The 24,676-nt window shown below is 41.1% G+C and overlaps 1 protein-coding gene across 3 annotated transcripts in view; it reads left to right on the top strand.

Moving 5' to 3' along the window:
• kcnip1a (Kv channel interacting protein 1 a) overlaps nt 1-24,676 on the top strand; it is a 38,895-nt gene that overhangs the window by 10,827 nt on the left and 3,392 nt on the right. Inside the window, exons 1-3 of one of the 3 annotated variants that reach the window (XM_078261424.1) lie at nt 15,438-15,495; nt 16,082-16,095; nt 21,448-21,466. The exons of 1 other annotated variant lie outside the window; for it this stretch is intronic. In XM_078261424.1, coding sequence (XP_078117550.1) covers nt 15,438-15,495; nt 16,082-16,095; nt 21,448-21,466 — 91 coding nt within the window. Of the gene's footprint in view, nt 1-5,070; nt 5,129-15,437; nt 15,496-16,081; nt 16,096-21,447; nt 21,467-24,676 lie in introns of those variants that run through there. One more of the 3 variants, XM_078261427.1, reaches the window with a different exon arrangement.

Raw genomic sequence — 24,676 nt, forward strand, 5'->3', positions numbered from 1 at the left:
AAGTCCCCAGACATCTTGTTTTGAATCAGTTAGCGTTAGCTCACCCAAATTACTGTTGAAAAAGCAGGTTTCCTCACTCTTTTGTATGTAGCCACACACATAGTTTTAGTTTAATTTCTCCAGGTATTGAATGTCTCTGAGATTTCTGCCATGGTGACAGAGAATGGTATTTTGTTTGTGGCCCTTATTGAAAATGCTAAAATCAGCATGCTAACATGCTCATGATGACAATGATAATATGTTTAGCAAGTATCATTTTTACCATCATCGCCATCTTAATTTAGCGTGTTAGCATGCTAATTTGCCAATTAGCACTATTTAATACAGAAACAATATTAGCAACAGACATATCTCTGCTTTACTCTGGATCATCTACATCATTTTATGCTACAAGCATAGAAATAAAATGGATGCAACTAACAATTATTTTCATTATTGATTAACCTGCCTGTTCTTTATTAATTAATTAATTGATTAACTATTTAGTCTGTGGGACAGCAGAGACAGCTGTAAACACAGCACTGTCATATTATTACCTTTTAAGTTGTACAATGAAAATGCCACTTTAATTATTATTAAGTAGCCTATCCTTTTTTTGGAAAAAGTTGGTTTGATGTGAATGGAAAGTCAACAAAACGATTTGACTGATCTACAAAAAAATGTAGGCTGTTGATCTTTATTACTTATCACTTCCCTTGAACATTTTTGTCCGTGTCTGGATCCTGTAGGAATGATCATAGATATGGGATTGATGACGTCTTTTCCAGTGCTTGATTGAGTTGAACTGAGTGATTGGTCAGTAGTCAGGTCTGATGTTACCCGGAGCCGTGCAGCATAAGTTATCATAGTGATCTACATTGGCTGAAAGTATGAAAGTGAGCCAGCTTCGTATTACTGGAGAACTTGAATAAAGCTCAAAGATAACTAGATAATCTAGCTTCTTGGTACAAGCCTCTGGCGAATGTGAGTCCAATATTTAGATCTTTCTTGGTCTCCACCAACTCCTGAGGGAAGTATCTGGCTCTGTAGCTGCTACATGCTCCACCATGTTCACCAGCTGGTCTCTAAATTTGTTTGCCAGCCATTTGGTGCTGAGCAGGTAGTGTACAGTGGGTGTTAAACCCCTCTCACATACATATGGTCATGTCATAAAAAATGTAGATTCATTTTCATTGTTTTACCACCACAAGTAAATATACATTCATCTCCATTGTGCTGGTATAATAAACAAAACCAAGACTAGCTGCATGGCTTGACACTTATAGATGTACATACATTTTTTTGTAATTTGGGTGAAATGATCCTTGAAGTGATGATGATCAACATTTGTAGCACAATGTCACTCTAGAGGCAAAATGGCTTTGGCAGTGTTAACTCCTTCTTCCACATTGATTGCTGCTGGCCTTGTTGCACTGCTTAGACTGTGTAAGTTTGTAGTCTATATAGCAGTGGCTGATCTCAGCGGCATTACACCTCATTCCCATGTCTGTCAGCATCTCCTCCACTCCTCACTCCAGTAAATTAATCTGTTATGTTGTTCTGATGACTCAGACGACACTGAGCCCATTTGAACCAGTTAGTGGCCAGGTGCAGCTTTCCCTCCTTGTACAGCACTCAATCTCTGTGTTCTGCCTTGCCTACCTCCCCCTGTTCTGTCCCACCATCTTGTTTCTGTCATTTTCTGCTCTCCCTCATTCCATCGACCCAGCCCCAACTCACCTCTCTACATCAACTTTGTCCTTCCAATTCTCTGCTCTAATTCACTTCTCCCCACCTTTCCTCCCTAACCTCCTCCCATCTATCCTACCTTCCAAATTCTCCACTCTCATCATCTCACTCTCTTATTCTTCCTTCTTACAGTTATTGCCCCCCTGTCTAATTTTCTTCACTCGCTCCCTCTTTCCTTCCCTCCATGCTGCCCTCCCAATCCGCTGCTCTCATTGCTCTAATCTCCTCTCCTCTGTGTGGTCATCACTATGACAGTTTCCATCTTTCCTTCATCTGATAAGACCGGGCAGCAGCTAACCAGCCGATTTATTATTCACTGCCTGCCTGCCACATTTCCTCTGCTTGTCAACACCTTCTTTCTCTGCTGTCAAATGCTTTCTACCTTTCCCCCTTCTTACTACTCCACTGTCTAACCCCATCCTTTTCTTCCCTTACCCTCCATCCATTCATCCAGGCAGCCATCTCAGTCTAGTAAAAGGTCCATTGTGTAATGGTTAATAAATGATGAAAGAGAGGTAGGCTGGCACTGAGAATGATCCACAGCACCCCGGACAGGACTGTGTAGCAGCACAGACGATGTCAGGCTTAATGTCTTGGAAGAGTTTGGCGCTCGGCCTAATGTGATAAACCTGTTGCTGTTTAGTGTTATTGCACTGCAAGTGCAGGTCTGCAAAGCTATTATGGTTTATCTTGTTTAAACCACTACGTTAATGCCTTAATTACTTTGTGTGTTTGTGTTTGTCAGCAGGATACCTCAAAGATTTATTAAATCCCTTGAAAATGATTACAGTAGATATTGCTGAAGATTTATTGCAGGTTTGGATATTATGTGATAACATATCCTCAACTCAAGGTTTACTTACTTGTTTAATTTTACTGATCTGTTAAATTCCTAATAATTTCCAAACAATAACATTTCTTAATAGGTTCCCAGGAAAGAACCATGTAATGGTTTTATTTGTAAGTAAACTAGAGAGTCAGTTAGTACACTTCCAATTAAGTTCCAGTTGCTAAACATCCAGTTCAGCATATATGAAGAGTAAAGCTGATATTTCCTGTTTCCAATGCTCTTTCACTCCCAGGGTAACTCAGGGTCCTTGCCATTTCACCGATGTAGAGTCTACAACACTTAGCACAAGTAAAGCACCCAAGTCTTCTTCTCCTGGGTTTACTATCTTTAGGGTATAAGTTCATTCAGTGCTATTTGAAAACTTCGCACCAGAAAATGTCAACTTTGCAGAGCCTGATCAAAACGGCCCATTTTTCAGCTTTTCCTTTGTTTTTTTTTGTTCAATGTGTTTGATCAACCAAATGCTTTCTCTCCTCTGATAGATGTGTATATAACCCCTCCACTGAAGTTAAACATCAGCACTACAGCAAATCACGCTCCCTTATCTCGTCTGTTCAGCCAAGCTTTCAGAATTTAATCAGCGTGTCTGTGTGCCGCTGCTGTAGTGTGTATTTAAAAACCTATTTTCTCCATTTATTTATTGCCAAGCTTACATGTGGGTGTTTGGATGTGTGCTTGTGTGTGAAACATGCTATTGTTTAATTTTGAGAAAGAGGAGGGGTGTGTGTGTGTGCATGTGTGATGAGGGTGAGCTCCTGCATACCCAAAAATGTCTCTCACCATTCGCCTTACTCTGCAGCGCTCCTTTTTGTCACTTTCTTTGTCTATCTACCTCTCTCTGCCTCTCTTTTCTTCTTTATTTTCTTTCTCTCATCTACTCTACACCTCCTTCTTCTATCTCTCTTGTTTTTGCTCTGCATCGATCCTCAGCGTGCAGTAGCTTTTAATGAATGCCATGGCCTAATGGCTTTATCATTGGCCTTGATGGCCTCAGCTCAGCCACAGCGATGACTAGGCTGTAAATTGTTTTCTTAACTAAAGCCATGTGAGGAATTTCAATAGGGGCTGCAGTCGATGGCGTCGGTGCAGCACGCCAGTCTTAACAGCAGGGTGTTACATCGAGGGCAGCAAGGGGTTAAGCATGATTAAAAGACTGGCGTGATTCCCCTGGTTGTATTGTCGTAGAGGGCGTGTGGCCTGGTTGTGTATCTGTGTAATGGATTCATCAGCAGACTCGAGAGGAAAAACATGTCTGATGAAGCGCGTTGATGCCAGTGCTGACATATGTGAGGCGGCGTTTCTGCAAATGTAGTGGTGTCAGATGTACAGGGCTTTGTCCATAACCCACCCGCTAGCAGAATAATTACACACACACACACACACACACACACACACACACACACACACACACACACACACACACACACACACACACACACACACACACATCAGACTCATACATATAGAGATAAAGCAGCAAATAACACTTTCCACAGTCAGACCGTTGCCTGCTGAATAGCAAAGCGGAATGGATCAGTCTAGCCCTCCCTTATCTCCCCTCACCTCTGGCACTCTTCATCCCTCTCTATCTCTCCTTTTCACCCCCTTCCCTCCCACCCTCACCACCTCACTTTGCCTCCCCTGCCATTTGTGAATCCTACTAATTTGTCTCTGTCACTTCCTTCTCTTCTTCTCCTCCCTTTTTCTGCTCTTCCTCCTCATAATTTTCTCCATTAATTTTCCTTTTCTCTCACACTCTCCCATGAGTTTTGTCCTCCCCTCCTGTCACGCACACCCTTCTCTCCCTCTCCCTCTACCTCTACAGTACCTCTACCTCTCTCTGTCTCTGACTGTGCAACAGTGTGCAATCCCTCTTTCCCCACCAGACAGACAAAGAGAGTGACTGAGACGAATAGTAAGGGAAAAGGGAGCAGAGAGAAGTAGAGACAGAGGGAGGTGTATAGATTAAGAGGCACAGAGAAATTGATGGAATGACTGGGGACACACTCAGAGAGAGGGATGTAGAGAGCAAGAGGAGGAAAGAGGGAGGGTCTGCACGGTAGAGAGAGAGAGAGAAATCGAAAGAATGTAAAATAGGCAGCTTCAGTGACGACGTAGACAAAGGTAGCTTCAGAGTGCGTGTGCGCCCTCTATTTCATTCACGCTCTCTCTCTCTCTCTCTCTCTCTCTCTCTCTCTCTCTCTCTCTCTCTTTTTTTTACTCAGTCAGTTACACGGACACACGCACACACCCTCGAGCAGAAGCAGCAGAACAGTGTGGTTGTAAGGCAGCATGAGAAGTGATATCTGTACTTCTACACATACAACAGCCGGCTGATGGACTAACTTAATTACAACACACACACACACACACACACACACACACACACACACACACAGCTACTGTACGCACACTCACTAGCACACCTTGATTATCGGCGGGCAGACACATACAAGCTAGCACACACAACCTGTTTGCTGCCAGAAGTCAACATGGGTGTCGTGATGGGAACCTTTACCATGCAATCCAAGCAGGTGAACTACCTCAAAGGTAAGAATTTCTTTTTTTAAATGATCAAATTTCTCTCGCAAACACACATTTAGTATGTTTGTGTGTGTGTGTGTGTGTGTGTGTGTGTGTGTGTGTTCACATGCATACGGCTGTCATATGAGAGGAGCACCTGTCATGTTGCGTGTTTGTGCCTTAATGACGGAGTTGTGTATATTTGCTCTGAATTATTAATATTGCACAAAAAGTACATTATGGGAATGAGCTGAACATACAGCAATGTAAAGTCGGCAAACAAGTTTTATTCATTATTGGTTTATGATGCAATCTCCAGGGTTATCTCTCTATTAGATTAGTAATCTCCATCTGCCCTGTGGATTTAGGAATATACAGTATATGTGTGTGTGTGTGTGTGTGTGTGTGTGTGTGTGTGTGTGTGTGTGTGTGCAGCTGTGCCATTGGGCATGTCTATAAAAGGTGATGGTATTTACCCCTGTCTGCTCTCCAAACCAACCTGCTTTCTTTCTGCCCTGCTACTGTTTGACAGGAGGAAACTGGCACTGACACTTGGCGCATGCATTCTAGTGTGTGTTTATAGACATAAATAAGTGTGTGCAGCTTTGTCCATGAAAATATTTATGTACATACTTCACTCGTGAAATGTAGGAGTGTGTAAGTGGGGCATGGATTTTGTGTATGTTGTGTGGCGGCTCTGGCAGCTGTGTGTGTGTGTGTGTGTGTGTGTGTATGTGCGCAGTAAACCAGTGTGGTGTAATCCATCAGCCTTTGGCCATGGTCTGTCCTGCGTCTGTTGACCTTAAACCTGATGGTTATCTCCAGCAGACACAGAGCTGCATCCCACAGACTGAAGAGACATAAAACAGGAGTCAGATCATGTATCACCACACTGTCACATGTAGGAAAAGAGGAGGGAGAAAAATGCACAAATTCCTTATTAGACCATTCACCCACAGTGAGATCATTCAAAACAGGTGCAGTGTGTTACATATGCTGTGACAAAAACTGTGGAGGCGATGTAAGTGATGTAAATTATCTTCTGTGAATGTTGTGTAAGGAAAAGGCTTCTCAGCTATCTGTATTTTCTGGGGTATACCTGTCAAACACTACAGTCAGACCACATGGAGTATTTGAAATAGCTGCAAAAACACTTTAGAGAGCCAATAAATGGTTTTATGAAATACAGGCATTTATAGCATCCTGCATGGGTTGTTTATTTTAATTCCCGACCTGTGCACTATAACGGTGTAAGAAAGAGGGCAGTAGATGAGTAAAAGTGGGAGTGAAAAATTTTGAAAAGTTAAGGAGAGGAGGCAAGGTTGCTCCTCATGGGGCTGCAGTGTGAGTGTCAAGTGAATGTGTGTATGTTTCACCATCTGCTGCTGTTATAAAAAGTGTCCAAATGAAAGCAGGAAGGATTCATTTTGCATGAAAAGATGTGATGAGACAAAATCAAAAAGACTTGGATTGTGATGACTTAACTTGGGCTTTTACCCTCCCTAACCACTCCTGACCTGGAGTGACTCGATTTCCTGCCATAGCACAAAGAAGGAAAATTATACCAAAAAGTGTGCAGCCAATCATAAATTCAATATTTTCCTGACAAGAGATAATAGATATATTAGAGATATATTTTATTAAGGTGCGTTTGGCAGTTTAGACCAACAGACAGACAACAGATGGTATCTGAGGTTGTCACATTTAGATGTTGAGACTATGCTGTGGTCAACAAAAAACAGTATATTTACCAAGTGTTCATTATTTCTGTAAATTGTCTAAACTAACTGTTGCGCTGTTAACACATGTGGAATGAGAGTGGTGTATAACGACTTGTTCAGGACTCAAAACGCAAGGTTTTAGGATTTGGACCTGACTTAAGACCTGTTAGTTCAAGACTTGGGACTTGAGTCAAGAACAAAGAACAGGCCCCTCTGACAGCATATAATACGGTGCAGTTATGTAAGATGATTAAACAATAAAGATGTGACTATTTATCAAACTGGTTTACAGAGCTGCTTAGTTATTTTAAGAAATGACTCCTATCTGAACTATTGTGGAGCTTACAGCATGCATTCAAACCTGTAGGAAGGTGCCTTCACCTCGTGTGTCCGTGTGTTGATTATCTATGAAGAGAGCAGTGGAGATCATCCGAAGAGAGGGCAGTGCTTTGCCAGGGTTCAACCATGTCTATGTAGACTCACACCACAAACACCTCATGGTAGGTGTTTGCGTTGTTGTTAAATTAAGCCTATATGTTTCACTGTAATTATCAAAGAACATAATATCTCTGTAGTAATTACATTGTTGAAATTGATTCATGTCAGTTTGTGTTAAACAGCACAGGAACATAATGCTAATCCTATCCTGGGCACAGTGAGCAGTACTACGCAGTGAGCTCTTCCTCTCTCATCTCCATATATTTTTATATGGCGATTTCTTTCTTGTCCCGTATATCTTCCCTTCCCCAAAGCTGAGCTGTGATTGATGTGGTCTTTTCACTACACAAACTGAATTGAAAGAAGAAAATTTTAACTTTCGTTGAATGTTTATCAATCCACTATTGGATGTATGGACCACAACAAGGTAAAGGTAGGTCCGGACCTCAGTGACCTCAATAGCGGGTACGGACATGACTCTGAATGACAGGGTTGGTGGTTTGATCCCCAGTGCTCTTGTCTACAGTTAAAAGTATCCCTGAGCAAGACACTAAACCCCAATTGCTCTCCATATGCTCTCCAGGCCTGTGCCGTACATGGAGAATGAGAGGCACTCTGTACAGTGCTTTGGTGTAAAAGCTCTAAACAAATGTACTCCACTTAACAGTCCTATTCAGAGCCGTTTATAGTGATGAATTGACTGAAATTAATTCCAGAGAGTTTTTGTACAGACTGAAGCAGGTGTTTTTGTTTTTAGAGTGGCATACTAAAGGAAGAATGCTGTGGCCTGCATGAAGTCATAGCTTTATGTACAGAGATATTAGCCCTGATAGAGTTCTGACCAGCTCATATGGCTATAGGTCAACATTAAAGAATGTATCTGTATCTGTTGTCACCTGGGACAAAAAAGAAATATATACACTGTCACTGTGCACAAACTATTTCCCAGCGGGTGTGTTATAAACTACAAAACCTGCAGCTTGCCGACACATTCATCTCCCTGCTGTTCGCTCCATTTGTTTTGGCCTCTATACTTTCATTTCTCTGTAGCTACTCTTTCACTCAGTCAAGTAAATTTTCACCCTCTCTCTCTTTGTCTTGCTTGCTCTCACCTCATTTCACCTCATTTTGTCTTTTATGTTTTCGTCTCCTTCAAGTTTTTCTCTTCTATTCCCTGAGCCGCTCTATCGTCTTGATCTATGGCTATTCCTCTGCCTTTGCTGTTTATCTCGGGGTTTCTGTCTCTCTCCGTGTGTCTCTTTCACTCTCTACAACCCTCACATCTCTTTGTGTTCTGAGTTTTTGAACAGAAGATAGCCTTGCCGTACTCTAAGATCCTTCTAACTGCTTTCATGTAGAGTTTTAGTTTGGGGCCGGCAGAATATATGTAAATGTGTTTGTGAGTGTACGTGAGTGTGTATGTGGGTCTTCTAGAGAACAAGTATGTTTGGTTCAATGTTTCCATCTGCTGCAGGGCTAAAAAGCTGAGAAGAGCCCTGTTTATTTAATATGCTTAACAGTTTCCACCCCTCTCTCTCATCTCTGCACATCAAAAGAAGTGCACCAAAAGGGCCAATTAGGACAGCAAAAGAGCTTTATTAGGCACATGGCGACATGAAAACGGGTTTCTGGTTAATCCCATGCCAGAAGCATGTGTATGTAAGTGTGTGACTTAGTATGAGCATGTAATGATGGAATTGTCATCATATCATCATCATATCTCATATTTCTTTACAATCTGGTCTAAACTAGATTTTCGCAGGAAGCATACTTTCCATTTAAAAAAATCTGTCTGTCATTTAAGATCCTCTGTCAGCGTTTGATCTTTCAGTGTTGCAAATTAAACCCACGTTGGAGCAGTTTATTAAATAAAGAAGTCAATATAAATAAAGATAGGCATACGTTATTTGCATAATATTTGCAAGCAAATGCTTTGTTCACTTCTTCAAAGATAAACAACATTTTCCATGCAATTTATCTCCGTAGACAGCTCAGCCATGTGCTTGCCTTCAGGCCTTTGTAAGACTGGAGCCAGTGAGAGAAATGCAGTTGATGAATATAGATAGCTACTCAGCTCCGACTATATGGTCAGGCCTGTATTCACAGTTATGACAGCAGTGACGCACATCACTTGAACTAAATGAATGTGACAGCTGAAATGAGACTCAACTGTAGATGTTGTCAATGTAGCATTTTACACCACATACACTATGACAAACTGAAAGTTTGAATTCAAATCAAAATTGTTCTCTTTTTAACATTTACTGGACATTAATAGTGAGCAAGCTGTCCATTGAGCATGTAGTCAGTATAGCTCTTGGAATCCATTGAGTAAAACAAAAATAAAAACACTCCAAACTCTTCTTCAGACTCACTTTTGCTTCACGTGTTATGAGCAAGACGTGTTATGTTGTTTTTAATTTTATTTAGCTTGCATTCCCATACCAACCTGTACAGTGTCTGTGTAATATAAAAATGAGGGGGTAAAGGTTATGCAAATTACAAATATAATATATAACAAATTAGTAATTTCTATCTACATGTTCATTACACTAAGAGAAGCAGAAAAAAAACTAATCAAGTAATGTCACAGAGCTGTCATTTTTTTATTTATTTTTTTAAAATTGTTACCAAACAAGCTATTACTGAGGGGACCACATGTCACCAAAAATCTATATCTCTGAGTTTGGTTTGTGACTGCTGAGAAATACAAATCTGTTGCCATGTGAAGATAGGACAGAGGAAAGATGAACAGCTTCAATTATCTGCTAGATACAAAAAAAATGAAGTGACTGTGCAAGAAGAAATAAGCAATAGAGGGCCATTTATCATCTGTGACATTCAAACTTATGTAGTTTATTTCACTGCTCCGCTGAACAATTGACACTGGAAGTAACACACTGACACGTCATCTCATCTGACTCTTATAATAACTGTGTGTGTGTGTGTGTGTGTGTGTGTGTGTGTGTGTGTGTGTGTGTGTGTGTGTGTGTGTGTGTGTGTGCAGCTAACTTATTATTTGGGCAATTATGTTTGTTTGGGAAATAATTTTCCCTAATACATGATGTCTGACAATTTAAGGGTCATGCATTTGCTTTGCAGAAATTCCTTATTGTTTGATGGTGTCATTCATTTAATTGAACATTGTGAACATTTTCGATTTTATCTGTTATATATGTTGTTTTAGTTTTATTGTGCTCGTTTTTCCCTAATGGGCACAGTGTAAAAATGATATATAATTATTATCGTTATTATAACTCCCTAGAGACCAAGGTGGCATATTTAAATTGGTTGTGTATCCGACCATCGATCCAACAGATTTGGCAAAACATTTTTTTACAATCTTCTCATTTAAGATGCAAGTCGACTGACTAATAGATTTATCAATTAATGTACTGTTTCAACCCTACCCAATACGTACTGTTGGAACTCAGCCTCTTTAGTGACTTTAGTAACTTGAGCTCTTTATGTTCCTATTTTAATTCTGCGGGAAAGAAAAATCTCTTTTTGTCCCATGTCAAACTAGTTATCTATGAGGATGTGTTCCAGTTGAACTGGGAAGTTGGATTTTCCCGAGTTCCCAGTCAAAAAATGTCAACTGGAACGTCCCCTGAAGTCAGATTTCCCACTCAGAAAGTCAGGAGAACCTCACTAACCCCGACATTACAATCCAATATGGCTCCTCAGCGCGTCAACAGTAGTGATAGCTGTATGAATATACTGTTTCATTTCTGTCTTATTTGTGTCATGTTGCTACAGTGTTTGCATGTGCAAAATACCACTTAATGCATTGTTATCAACTGGTATTGCTAACAATGGCTAACCTGGCTACAGTCCCCCTACCCACGTTTTTCCGACTTGTAACTGGAACGTGATCAACTCAGGTGTGACATCATTCCCAGTTCTGAAAATGAAACGCAACATAATGGCGGAGCAGAAACTGCGTTGAATGGGAAGACAACTCTATTCCCTTTGCCCAGTCTTTCTCTCTCTGTGTCTCTTTAGTTTCTCTCATTGATTCCCTTTTTAATCACTCTCTATCTCCTTTTCATACTTTATCTCCTGCTTTCTCTCACTCCACATTATTTCCCCTCTTCACACCCATCATCATTTCTTACATTTATCTATGCCTCTCCACCACTCTTTTTCTCTTTTCCCCCTCACCCTAGATATTGACAGATCAATATCGGAGGCTCCTTTAATTATTCCCTTTTTCACAATGTGATAGGAGCTGGCAAGTGTGAGAAGTCATTTGGACAACACTAGATATTAGTATTGATCTTCCCAATAGATATGTTCTTTCCTGTCCAAAGCCACGCTGCCCCTGATGAGTAATGGTGAAAGCCTGGTGTGCCAACAAGACAGTGTCATGATAGATTCATAATCCATAATTGTTAGGATGAACCTTTTAGGAGGAAAATGGGGAGTTTTTATGTTGCAGTAGCACTGAGGTTGGTCTGAATGTGCTGCTTTGAAGACCTGAAGCTTCCATCCAGCGGTTTGATCTTAATAAAAGCTTGCAACACATTATTTTTCCCTCATTCTCTTTGTTCTTCCATCCCCTTCTCTGGAAATGTAGTGTTTGCATGTCTCAATCGTTCTCTTCTCTGCCTTTTTTTTTTTGTGATGCCATTCGCCCACTCTCCTAGCTCTTGTTATCCACTTTTTTCTCTTTCTTTTGCTCTCTGCATTGCACTCTAATCTCCAGCTGGAAGCTTTTCTTGGTGTGTTTCCTCATTCTCCTTCTTCATCTTTCATTGCCAAATATGTTTCCATCTCTGCCTTCTCTGCTTTTTTCCTTCCTCCTGATGCGCTGCTGTCCTACCTCTTCCTACTAATGCTGTTTGCTCCTCTCTTCTGTCTCTCTTATCCTCCCTTTCCTCAAAAGTGTGACAGGGGTCTTATGAAACAGTCTGCAGCCTTCATGCCTGCAGGGAAACACCAACACAAAAACCAACACACCTGCACACACACACACACACACACACACACACACACACACACACACACTCACTCACTCACTCACTCACTCACTCACTCACTCACTCACTCACTCACTCACTCACTCACTCACTCCAACCTCTGGCTCTCTTTATCTGCTCTACATACATACTTTGAAATGATTACTAGAAAGAGAAACATTTCTGTCAGTGTGTTGAAACGGGCCTGTTAGAGACCGGAGGGAGCTAGAGGGTGATGGAGATTTTTGAGATTGGAACAAGCTGGGAACTGTGTTTGAAACTACAAGAACACTAGGCTGATATGTTCACAGAGATTTATAGGGAGAGATGGGCAGATAAAGGTGTGTTGGTGTTGGCTGTATGCCTGGAGACAAATTTACAGATAAGAGAGGGGAGAGAGATGGATAGATATGGTTAAAGGCTAAAGATGAAATGGAGTTCAGTGAAGATAGGAAACAGTGACTTTGATAGCCTGTAAATTCATATAGGCACAAAACAGGCAGTGTCTCATATAGCAGAGAGGAAGAGCTGTGTCTGTGTAGCAGGAAATGGTCATGCTCCATGGTTCTGCACGCTGATGCCACTAGATTCCACCTCATCTTATAATCAGCTATTCTTTCTGTCCACGGCTGGTGAATGTGCAGTATATATGCGTACATATGTGTCCTTCTCCGTGTGTGTAAGCACGTGTGTGTGTAGGCAGGGTGAAAGTCTTACTCCCTGCTGCTGTCCATTCTGTCTCTCTCGCTGTTGTGCAAAAAAACACACACATCCGAGCATTCATGAGCAGATTTTCACAGAAGCAGATTGCAATTTTTTTTTTACTCACCAAACTAAATCTTTCCAGCTAAATCTGCCCATATGGCTTCCAAACAATCACGCCTCGTTCATTATTCACCATCAGCAGACAAAAAGTGGCCCATATTCGGAGCAGTTGCCACATTTGCAGAAGCATTATTATTGATGGCTGGCTTGATGGGAAAGCGTGTCTATTCTCTAAATCTATGAACAACTTGACATTGGCATCATTTGAAGAAGCAATTGCAACTCTATAGACATTATGTTTTGCTCATTTATTGGCAAAATAAGATTTGAAATGTTTTTACCCTTGAAGCAAACTGTAACTTTGATCATAGATGACAGTGACATGTTTACATGTCCTCAGGCTAGTGGCTTTTATATTGGAAAGCTTGTGTCATCAACCAGTGATGAGTGGATGAGATCTGAGCATCCAGCACACACACACACACACACACACACACACACACACACACACACACACACACACACACACACACACACACACACACACACACACACACACACACACACACACACACACACACACACACACACACATATAAAATATGACCAAACATTGAAATTAAAAGTTGTTCTACCACAACTAGCAACTACATTAAAATGCTTCTCTCCCAGTACTGCATTGATAATTATGATCCTATAATATAATTATCTCAGTTGCAACTTTATTAGGCAGACCTGTACAATCTATTGCAAATTGATTCAACAGCTCTGCCATTAATTTGACCTAAATAGTGTTCAGTTTATGTTGACATTGTTGTAAATGTGTAAATTAAAATATATTTTCATTATTGAGGTCATAGTTAACGGCTAAGGTGTTGTACTGGACTTCATTTTTGAGAGGTGTTTCTAATTCCTTTGTCCTCCCTGTTTACATACATGAGGAGAATATTAGAAACACCTTATAATGCATTCCAGCAAAACACACCACTAACTATGTACTTGATGCTAACACATGGAATTAAATTCACAAAAACTAGGATTTTATTCTTTTAGTCATCATAAAAGTAGACTTTATGGCAGAGTAGTTGTATTGTATTGCATTAGATTGTACTGGTTTACCTAATAAAGTGGCCATAGAGTATAAATTACAATATAATATTTTGAAAGGGACCAGTCCGCATTCACGCTTGATGCTTAAGATGATTTTGCTGTTACTACTTTGGTACATTTACTTGTGTACAAAATGCAGGACTTCTACTTGTAATAGTGTGGTATTGCTACTTTTACTTCAAAGTGAAAAATCTGGGTCCTTCTTCCCCCTCTTGGATATATGTTTTGTATGTGCAGCCTGTTGTACAAGCACATCACATGTTGTCATCCGTAACTGTCTACGAATTTATGTTGTACTTTCATCAAGTGATGAAGTCAACACCATGTTTGTTTCGATCAGGCTTTAATTAAAATGTGATTTAATCTGGTGTGTGCGTGCAGTTCTCACAGGCAAGAGCACACTCCTGCAGTATAACCTGACACTTGTCATGATCCCTCTATTTCTACCCTATTAAAGATCTCATTCTTCTCATGGCTTGCCTTTTCCTGCTTTTAATCTCTCTCTCTCTTCTTACATCCTTGACTTTAAGCCTTTTCCCTTCGTTCTGCTCTCCTGCTGCCTGCCTATATATATATATATATATATAGGGGTATTATGGCTGGATGAACAGGAATGATGGATTGAGTGAATGAAGGTGTTGATGGATTAAAGTGGCCTTTTCATGAATAAACCGTGATGATGAGGGCCCTTCATAATTTTTGTCACATCCGCATGTTTTCCCTTTACTCCATAATTCACATTTACCTCTCAAATCAATATTTTAGGCTGTATCTATTTGCATATTTGTCCTCCATCAGAGGGAAACAGATGTGTTTAGGTGTGAAATGTAACAGGGCATGTTTGTTGTTGTTTTTCTCAGAGTGATTCCTGGAGTGTTCTCAAATCAATGGGTAGCCTACGCTCATATTAATTTATAATTTAGTGAAACAAGATCCTGGCGATTTCATATGAATCACTGATGCTCTGCTTGGCTCTTGGCTTGCGTGTGTAGGTGGGAGGGAGCTAGAGAGAGGGAGAGAGGGAGGGAGGCTACAACCTCTAATGAAAAACAAGGAAATTGGAGGGAGGGAGATCGAGAGTGGGAGAGTGTGGGGAGAAAAAGAGGAGAGAGAGAGAAAAAGAGAGGAGGAGCGCTGTGAGATGGAGTGAGAAAGCGTGAAAGGAGGGATGATAGAGGGGTTTCTGTCGAGAGCAGCCATTGAGGGAGGGAGGGAGAGGAGGATGAGAAGAGGAAAGAGGGAGAGGGAGTGTGTGTGCGTTCTAACCATCCAAACACGTGTCAAAAGAGATACAGACTTCAGCATACAGACGCGCTTGTTTCCACGACGACGACAGCAAGCATGGGGGCTGTGATGGGTACACTGACGATGCAAGCCAAGACGAGGAGGCTGTCCAGGGGTGAGGGAATACACACACACACACACACACTCTCTCACTCACTCCAGTACAAATATACTGCGCACGTACGCAAGCTGCAGACCAAAGATTAATAACTGCTCATATTTTAAGATGCAGTGAAAGAAAGAGGGCATATGATTCGTAGTGTGTGTGTGTGTGTGTGTGTGTGTGTGTGTGTGTGTGTGTGTGTGTGTGTGTGTGTGTGAGAGAGAGAGAGAGAGAGAGAGACCAACAGGTGTTCCCAGAGGAAAAAGAGCATCTTTTTATTCCACAACAAAGTTTTAGTGCGACATTGTGTGTGTGCAGCCACGTGAATGTTGTCGAGCTTATCTTTTTTTGACAGAGCAAACCAAGGGAGGAGAGTGAGAGAGAGACGGCTTCTTTTACTGTGTTTGAGTCTGCTTGCGTGCTTGCATGCATGCGTGTGTGGTTGAGTATGTGTGTGTTGCTCTCTGTCTAGCAGTGTGTGCAGATGTGGGCATCAACGCTGGTAAACACACATGTCGAAGGTATTTGTCACTCTGCTCACACACTGCTGTTCCGTCTTGCTGTTACCTTGGAAGCACGGTAGCCATGGCAACAATAGATGGCAGTTTTTGGGTGGGAGGGGTAGGGAGGTTTGATGAGATTGGGGTATTCCAAAGTAAGTCAAGGCCATGTGAAATAGATAGTGAGAGATGCAAATATGCACACAAAAAAATGTGAAGACCTGTTGCCTGTGAGAAATGTTTTTAAGCCCGTAAACCTCATTTATATAAATAACAAATCCAAACTGCCTGCTCAAGTGAATGGGCACACTGAGCAGATCACTTATTAATTGTGTGTAGTCATTTAAACTTATTTGTTAAGGCAGGCTATTATCAGTTTTTCAGTGCAAATTAGACCATACAGGACAATTTCCCATTGAGTGCATATGGCTCGTTTCTTCTTTTTAATGAGCTTTTTTTTCTCCACAAGTACACCAAACCCTGTGGGTATTAAAAAGGCAAGGTGTAAATGTGTTGCTATTTTGAATAATGAGGTGATTGTAGATCGATTGCAAACGGGTGAAATCTGACTCTTGCAAATGAAAAACAAGCCTATTTACCCCAACAAATGCCTGGCAAAAAACACGAAAGAATGGGATGTGTGGATGTATAAAGCTGGGGCTATTTGGAGGTTATTTGTAATTCTGGTGTTGTGTTGTGGTGCTTGAGCATCTCTCCCTCTCCCGCTCTAACATGTTGGATGTATGCAGGATTAGTGCAGCAGGGCTTGTTTGTGTGCAGCCCCCTATTCTGTGGTGTTGCAGATAACTTGTTATCTGGATTGTGACACTGACAGCGACAGTGAAAGCGAGACGGTGCACGGCTGTAATATTGTGAGATTAGATTCCTACAATGATTGATCCTCTGAGCACGAGCTCATCACTGTGCTCTGAAGAAGAAAAAAGAATTGTCTCACCGTGTCTGAGTCCTGCGCCTCCCTGAATATTTTCATGCCTGCTTGTCTAGTCTGTCTGTTTTCATTAAGGCTGCTCGTTGTTCTTTATTTTCTGTCAAGTGTTCTTTTCTTCCTGACAGCCTCTCTTTGTCTGTTGTTTCCTCCCACCTGTTGTCTTGTCTGCCTGGTTTTTTTCTGGCAGGCTAGCTTCTGTGTTTTCCTTCACATCTGTTGTGATGGCCTCTGACCACTCATCTCTCCAGCAACAGTCTCACCTGGCATTTTTCTCCCTTCCCTGGTGAATTTTTAATTTCTTTTTCAGTTCCTATATATCTCTGTCTCCCTCACTTACTCCCTGCAGCAATGTTGTCTCAATCATCTCCCTGTCTCCTGTACTTCTCTGTCACTCCTCTGGTTCCCCCTCTTATCTTGCTTTCTTTGTGCTTTCTGCTTCCTCGCTACCCAGCCCTCAATCTTTTCTTGTTTTTTTCATCATTTCACATCTTTTTTTCAGTTTACCCTGCTGCTGTCTCCTCTCACTGTTGTTTCACCCCTTTTCTCCCTCCCACTCCTTCTCCACGCTTGTTTCTTTTTATCTTGACTTCAAATTCCCCCCCACTCACATGCCACCGCCACAATTTGCTCCTGGCTTACTCTCTTCCCTCTCCTCTCTCTCTTTTATGCCTCCATTCTTTCTCTCATGTGCATCCTTTCTCCATCACCCACGCTCCCATTAGCTGGTGTGAGTGCTTATTAAGTAATCTCGTTATTCTCCTCACTTGGCATCCAGCAGTGTGTGTGCACGTGTTTGAGTCTAGACGTATTTACTCAAAGACCAATATTGGCATGCTGCTACATGTGGGTACATGAGCAGCATTTGACTCACTCTTCTCAAACATACTTAGCAGTGGCACACTAATTTGTGAGGAAGTGACATTAGGTGTGTGTGTGTGTGTGTGTGTGTGTGTTTGTGTGTGTGTGTGTTTGTGTCTGTGGGTGTGTGGGTGAGCATGCAAGCATGGGAGTGTATATTGTTTTATGCACACGGGTGCCTAATATTTTATCTATGACCCTAGAAATAATGTGCTCATGTTTGTCTTGTTCAAGGGTGTGCGACTAGATGCATGTGGCCCTACGTGTGGAAGTGTGTGTGTGTGTGTGTGTGTGTGTGTGTGTGTGTGTGTTTTAAAGCAGAGTGAGTCATTGGACTTTCAGTGAACCACCCAAAGGCCACTCAGGGATTGGCCCCATGGCCACTGGCTTGTATGTTTACTGTGGAAAACAATGCCTCTCAGAATGAGAGCTTGAATCCATGCTGTGGAACATGATTATGTTGTGCAGCTTTTGCATGGCGTAAATAGAATTGTTGCAGACGGAATCTATTTTTAAGTCCTCCATATCACCAGGGAGCCCTTGGCCAGTAGAGCTGCTACTTTCTTGAAGAGCCCTCTCCGCCATTAAAGAGGTCGGTGAGAGCGAGCCTTCTCCATCGCCGCCAGGACAGCAGATTAGGCTAATTCAGATTATGCAAATGACACACTCTCTGGCAAGGATTACAGGACACTGTATGAGAAGGAAAGAGAGCATGGCAGAGATAGAGTGGCAGAGTGAGACAAGAGTTTGGCAGAGTGAGAGAGATCAGAAATGGAGGAGAAAGGAGGATTTAGTGGGCAACAGAAGAAAGGAAGAGATGGAGGAGAGCTACAGTTAAATACAAGAGCCAGCAGAGGAAAGCTAGGAGTTAAATCATGTGTGTGTGTGTGTGTGTGTGTGTGTGTGTGTGCGTGCGCGCGTGTGTGCGCGTGTGTGCGTATGTGTGTGTGTGTGTGTGTGTGTTGATGTAAGAGGTATTGTTTTGTGACAGGATGCTGGCTGACAGTGACAGGCAGTCTTTTCCTTGCTGACAGTTAAGGTCATGGTTTAATACTCAAAACAAGCTCTGAAAGAAATGGGTTCTGGGTTTTGGTTACTGTCAAACTCCATGCCTTATACTAGCTTGTTTAACAGATGGAAGTGAAGCTCTCGAGGCAGCTTTTTATGTAGATTTTATCTTGGTTACCCTAACTTCCAAATCTTTTAGGTTTGGAACAAAAAAATTGTAGTAAGTATGCCCTATAACAACTCAATTATACACTGCCATTTATTAATGGTAATCTTAAACTTTTAAAAGAGGTTTCTTATATAAAAATCTTGCAATTAGACCTTTGCTAATTTTCTCCGTTGAGAACCAAATTATTCACAGTTTCTGTGCACTTTGACTGGCAGAGGAAAGCAGGAGTGAATCATCCACTCCCTAATATCTGTGAATGGATTACTGAACAGGCAAAGGCCCAGTGGGTCAGGGGGACACTAAGCAGGAGCCTCCCTTTGAAGTGACTGTTTTAACATTTTTGTTTGAAAGTAAAAGCGCTCGGTCAGAAACGACATTTACTTTTTAGCTAATCTCAGACCTGCAGCCTGCTGCTACCACTTTGTTAACAAAAAAATCATGTTATCAGATGGAAAAGGTCTACAAATCACATGTGCATATTGTTTTTTAATTCATCACACTTGAAATGTGTTTCACATGTTATATTTTATGTGTGAAATGTCCGAAAAAACCCACGTGCCTACGTGTAAATTAATAATTGTTTTTATGCTCTGCTCTGCTTTATTTTTAATTAGCATCTGTCTTTTATGTTTATATTTTATCACTCCACATTGTAGTGCATTTTTTTGTCTGAAATATGCTATATAGATGAAGTTGTAAGCACTCAGGCCACATTACACAAATTTAATCTGTTTTAAAGGTCTGCTTTGAGAAAATATAACGTGTCACAAGTTTCCTTTAATATTCTGTGGTATAGTATCCTACAGAAAGTGTACTATCCATGGAAAGGAAAGGAATGTCGCTGTGAAAAAACAGGCAGATTTCTCCTTCACCATGGCTGTGTGTTATTCCATGACAGAAATGTTGCTGATTAGTCACAGTGAGAGACAGCTGAAGGCTGATTACTTGAATGAACACAATATCTCATCCTTAACAAGTGATGTGTACACTACGGAGCATTTTTTAAATGTCTGGCAAATTAAATTAAATCCTACTCTTGCCACTAAATTTAATTTCACCCAGCAGTTCTGCTTTAATCCCAGAACGGTAAATAAAGCAAACCTTCAATTGGCAACTCTGTGGGAAACCTCTCGATACAGCAGAGCCCTCTGCAGCCTGCGAGTCAGTGGCTACACACTTCAGCTTGTTGGGCAATCGCAGCTCCTTTTTACATTCACATTTGGACATGAATGAGTGTCAGCTGGTCACAGTTCAGAGATACTACAGAAAATGTTTATTTAATCATTTCATGCTTTACATGCTAAGAACATGCTATGTTTTATTTTTGACATTTTGTTCAGATTTTCTGAGCTTTATCATGTTATGACTGAACATATCAGCTAAATCTGAGGTAACACATGTAATGAAATGTGCAACACATCTTTATTAGAAGCTTTGACGCACACTGGTGTCCTATGTGTAAGTTACTGCTTCCCCCTGCTGGTACTTGCAGGCTATAGTAGGTTATATTTATACTCAGTCAGACGCATTACAATATTAAGACATAAGTGGGATGGATCCTGTTGTCTCACTGGGTGTATTCATAATTACTGATTTATATAAAAGTGTTGTTTACATTGTAGAGTAAGTCATTTTAAAAGGACTCAGTCATGTTTGGTTATAGAAAAGTCCCTTTGTAGTGAATTATCAAGCCTTCTGTTGTTCGGGGATGACTGTGTGTCTTAATGGGGCCAATTAATCAAGTGCTGATCTGCTCATATACACGCACGCACACACACGCACACACGCACACACACATGTGCGAACAGTCACAAGACAAACATATGGTCGTACAGTAGAAGGTGAGTTTATCATTGTTACAGTGTTTAGTTCGGACCCACAAGTTAGAGCTGCGTTCCCAAAGAGTGAAGGACACAGTGACTGTAACAGAAGGGGGTGGGGTGGGGTGGGGAGAGAGTTAGTGGGATGGAGCGAAGGTCAGGAAAAGAGAGGGAGATACCCCAGGGAGTCGAGAGACAGGGGGATAAAAAGACAGAGACAAAGAGAGGCAGGCGAGTACTGATCTCACTGTAGGAGGAGGCAGGATGGATAGAAAGTGTAAAGGCATGAGAGAGAGGTGAGAGAAACAGCTCCCTGTAGCTAACTGTAGTCAGATTCGGGTGAAAAAGCTATAGCAAGTTAAAAAGTTTAGAATGTGTTTGTTTTTGCATATTTCTACAGAATATGGTAAAAGTCCAAGAATTAAAAAAAAAAGCTGGGCCACGTATAGGAATAATAGTTGAGTTGGAGACAAAAAGCTTCTAGAGGCCAGTGGAAAGAAAGAAGTAAATCAAAAATGGAAAGAGAGGAGCAGAGTGAGAACAGCTTACATACTATAGCCATCATTCTGCTGTGCTGTGGGGCCGCCAAAATGCTGCACCTACTGGGAGTCATCACTGTAGAGGGTAAGTCAATACTACAACTACCATCACCCGAACAAGCACTCACACTATCAGCAAAGTTGGAAGGTTTTTACTATCTGTAAACTCTGTCTGTGAGCAAGTTATTGATTTTTTGGATTATGGATGTGGGGATGTTTGATATGTGGAACTTAGATCACTTATTCAGCTGCTACTTTCTGAGAAACTCAACGGAATACAAATACATAAACAAGCAGTGAATTAATGTAAATGTTAGAAGCTGCAGACTGACTGCACTCTCAACTGCATGTACTGTAATTAATTCTTAACTATTGCCTTCAATCACTCGTAGTATAGGCTTGCTGTAGAGGGCTTGTGTGTTTTTTGAGTCTAAAACAGCTACAATTAACTGAAAGTTAACAGTGTTAATACATAAATACTAAAAGTCATAACAAATGTGATAACTCATGTTCATATCACAACTTTACCTTTGCTGGATGTGTTCCAAAGCTTGTAATTGTACAAATCTTAAGTTGTATAGGTGTGTTTGTCTTCATGTATGGATCCTTTCTAACCAGTGTATTTAATTTCATACCTATTTGTTTTCTTCATATAATCATACCTTTGCATTTATTGCATTATTTCACCTTCTGGGCTTTTTTTTTATTGACATGCACATATATCTTTGTACATGCTGAAAAGTGTTGCCCTGCTAGCCAATGTGATCATAAGGGCTAATGGACTGAGTGAAGGTGAAAACAATTTTTTACCTGAACTGTTGAACCTGTAACTGACCCTGACTCTCACGCAACTATACATTGTACTTTGAGATGGGACGTCCTGAGCTGTGGTAGTTTTTGTGTAAGCAGGAAGTGTGCCCTAATTGGGTGTAAAGGATTTCACCTTGATTGACCATGATTGTGAACCTCCACCCTAATGTGACACTGAAACACTGAACTGCCTTAGTGATGAATTGAATGGCCTTCAGGGGTGTGTGTGTGTGTGTGTGTGTGTGTGTGTGTGTGTGTGTGTGTGTGTGTGTGTGTGTGTGTGTGTGTGTGTGTGTGTGTGCGTGCTATGTAAAGAGAGGCTGCTTAACAACTAAACAGAAGTTATACAAAGTCATGATGTAATAATGCACCCACAATGTAGAAAACTAGTGGGCATAGTGTAATAAGCTTTTGCTGGAGAACATACTATATTATTGTATTTTATGTGGGCTGTTGTTTTGCAAAATAATCGTATCAACATGCACAGTGACACCAGTCTCATCAGTACCTAGTGTACAGTGCAACATTATATTAGAGGGACGTCATCATAATTTACATGCCATCATAATTTACATTTAAATTCAAACCCACTTTTGCTCTTAAGTCACGATGGCAGCACTTCTATGCAGACATGAAAAAGTCTGCTAATGTTTTAAATGGGATCACTGGACTGTCGAGTGAGGTTTAATTAAAGGAGAATTCCGGTCGATTTCAACATATAGCGCTGTTGTTTGGAAATTTGGAGTGCTGTCAGTAGCAAGAAAAACTAAGCCAATCGGTGCTGCCTACACCGTGTTATCCTCCTGCTAGCGTTAGCACCCAACAGGCTTAAACAGGGCAAGTTTTAAACGTGTTTTTAGCCTCTAAACATGCTCGAAATGTCATTACAAGTGCCTACCCATGTGCAGTGATTCCTTCCAAGGGAACACAGCAAATTTGACTGGAATATTGGATTGTATGAGTTCGACAATCGACTAGTGTGGACTTGACCGGAAAACAGAAAATAAACAGAGGTATGTGCACTGGCTGGATTAACACAACTTTTATGTCTTTCTGTCACATCTACTGCAGTCAGATTTGCTGTGTTCCCTTCACATGGGTAGGCACTTGTAATGACATTTCGAGCATGTTTAGAGGCTTAAAACATGTTTAAAACTTGCCCTGTTTAAGCCTGTTGGGTGCTAACGCTAGCAGGGGGATAACACGGTGTAGGCAGCACAGATTGTTTTCGGTTTTTTTGCTACTGACAGCACTCCACATTTCCAAACAACAGAACTACGTGTTGAAATTGACCGGAATACTCCTTTAAGCAGTGAGATGAAGTTATCTTTGCCTGGCACTGTAAAAATGCCAACCTGCTACCCATGATTCTCTGAGAGAATAGAGCTGAGGAAGTATTGGTGTAATAAAGCTTCACAAAGCGCTAATGGTCTTGGCACACATTCTATTTTAGGACTGTTGATGTTTCAGAATCTGGAGTGCCAAGGACAGTGTGAACACTGCACTCTGTGACACTTCATTAAAGCAGGACAGGAGCCTTTTTTTTTTAAAAATGCTTTAGCTCACTCACTGTACCTGCGCCACCAGCACCCATTCAAACCACTGCCTGCTTAAATCCTCTGATGACAGTGCTATAATCTGTTTACTGATGACTGTAATTTTCTAATGCTAAAAAGACAGAGGAAATTGTACCTGATCACCATGCAGTCCTATGGATGGGAAGTCAGCTCTTATACATACTTAGAGGTCTATGCCAGCAGCAATCTAAACTGACACACCAACTGTCTATCTTCCAAAACATTCATATCACTCTACGATTATATAACAAACTATGATGAAGCAGGATAAGATGATAACTTCAGGTTTCTCTCAGATGCTCCACACTAAAGCAAACACAGCTGAGCAAGCTCAGGCAGATCAGTGACGGACAATCAGACTGTACAAAGTGTATCGTGTTATTAACCACCAGTGTGGTTTTTTTAATGTCTTTCATTTTACTACTGCACATTATGATTGTTTGATTGATTTGATTTGATGATTGACTTTATCATATTCTGAATTTGTATGACTATTATTATACTAAATTATGCACAGTTATAGTATTATGCATAATTATTACATTGTAGATTGCTTCAGGGAGTATGTGTTTAGACAAATGTCCTTTTATGTGTGTGTGTATGTGTGTATGTGTGTGTGTGTGTGTGTGTGTGTGTGTGTGTGTGTGTGTGTGTGTGTGTGTGCGTACGCGCGCATGCACATGGTCAGAGTCAGTGGATTGTCCTCTCTCCCCTCCCCTGTGGCGGGGAGAGTAATGAGTTGTTAATGATCGGGCTGGTGAGAGGAGGAACATGGAGCTGTTAGACTGACCTCTACCTCTCCCCTCCTCTCCTTCCCTTTTAAAACTAGAGTATTATTATTTCTGCCTTATCCAGTAGAATAGATAGTCAAGATATTCAGAACACTGTGTCCCGTCTTCCTTCTTTTTTAAATGTCTTTTTTTTTATCTACCCTTCCAGTCTTTTGCTCTCTCAATCTTTCGT

The sequence above is a fragment of the Sander vitreus genome, chromosome 10 (genome assembly GCF_031162955.1).
Source record: "Sander vitreus isolate 19-12246 chromosome 10, sanVit1, whole genome shotgun sequence".
Classification (NCBI taxonomy): Eukaryota; Metazoa; Chordata; class Actinopteri; order Perciformes; family Percidae; genus Sander; species Sander vitreus.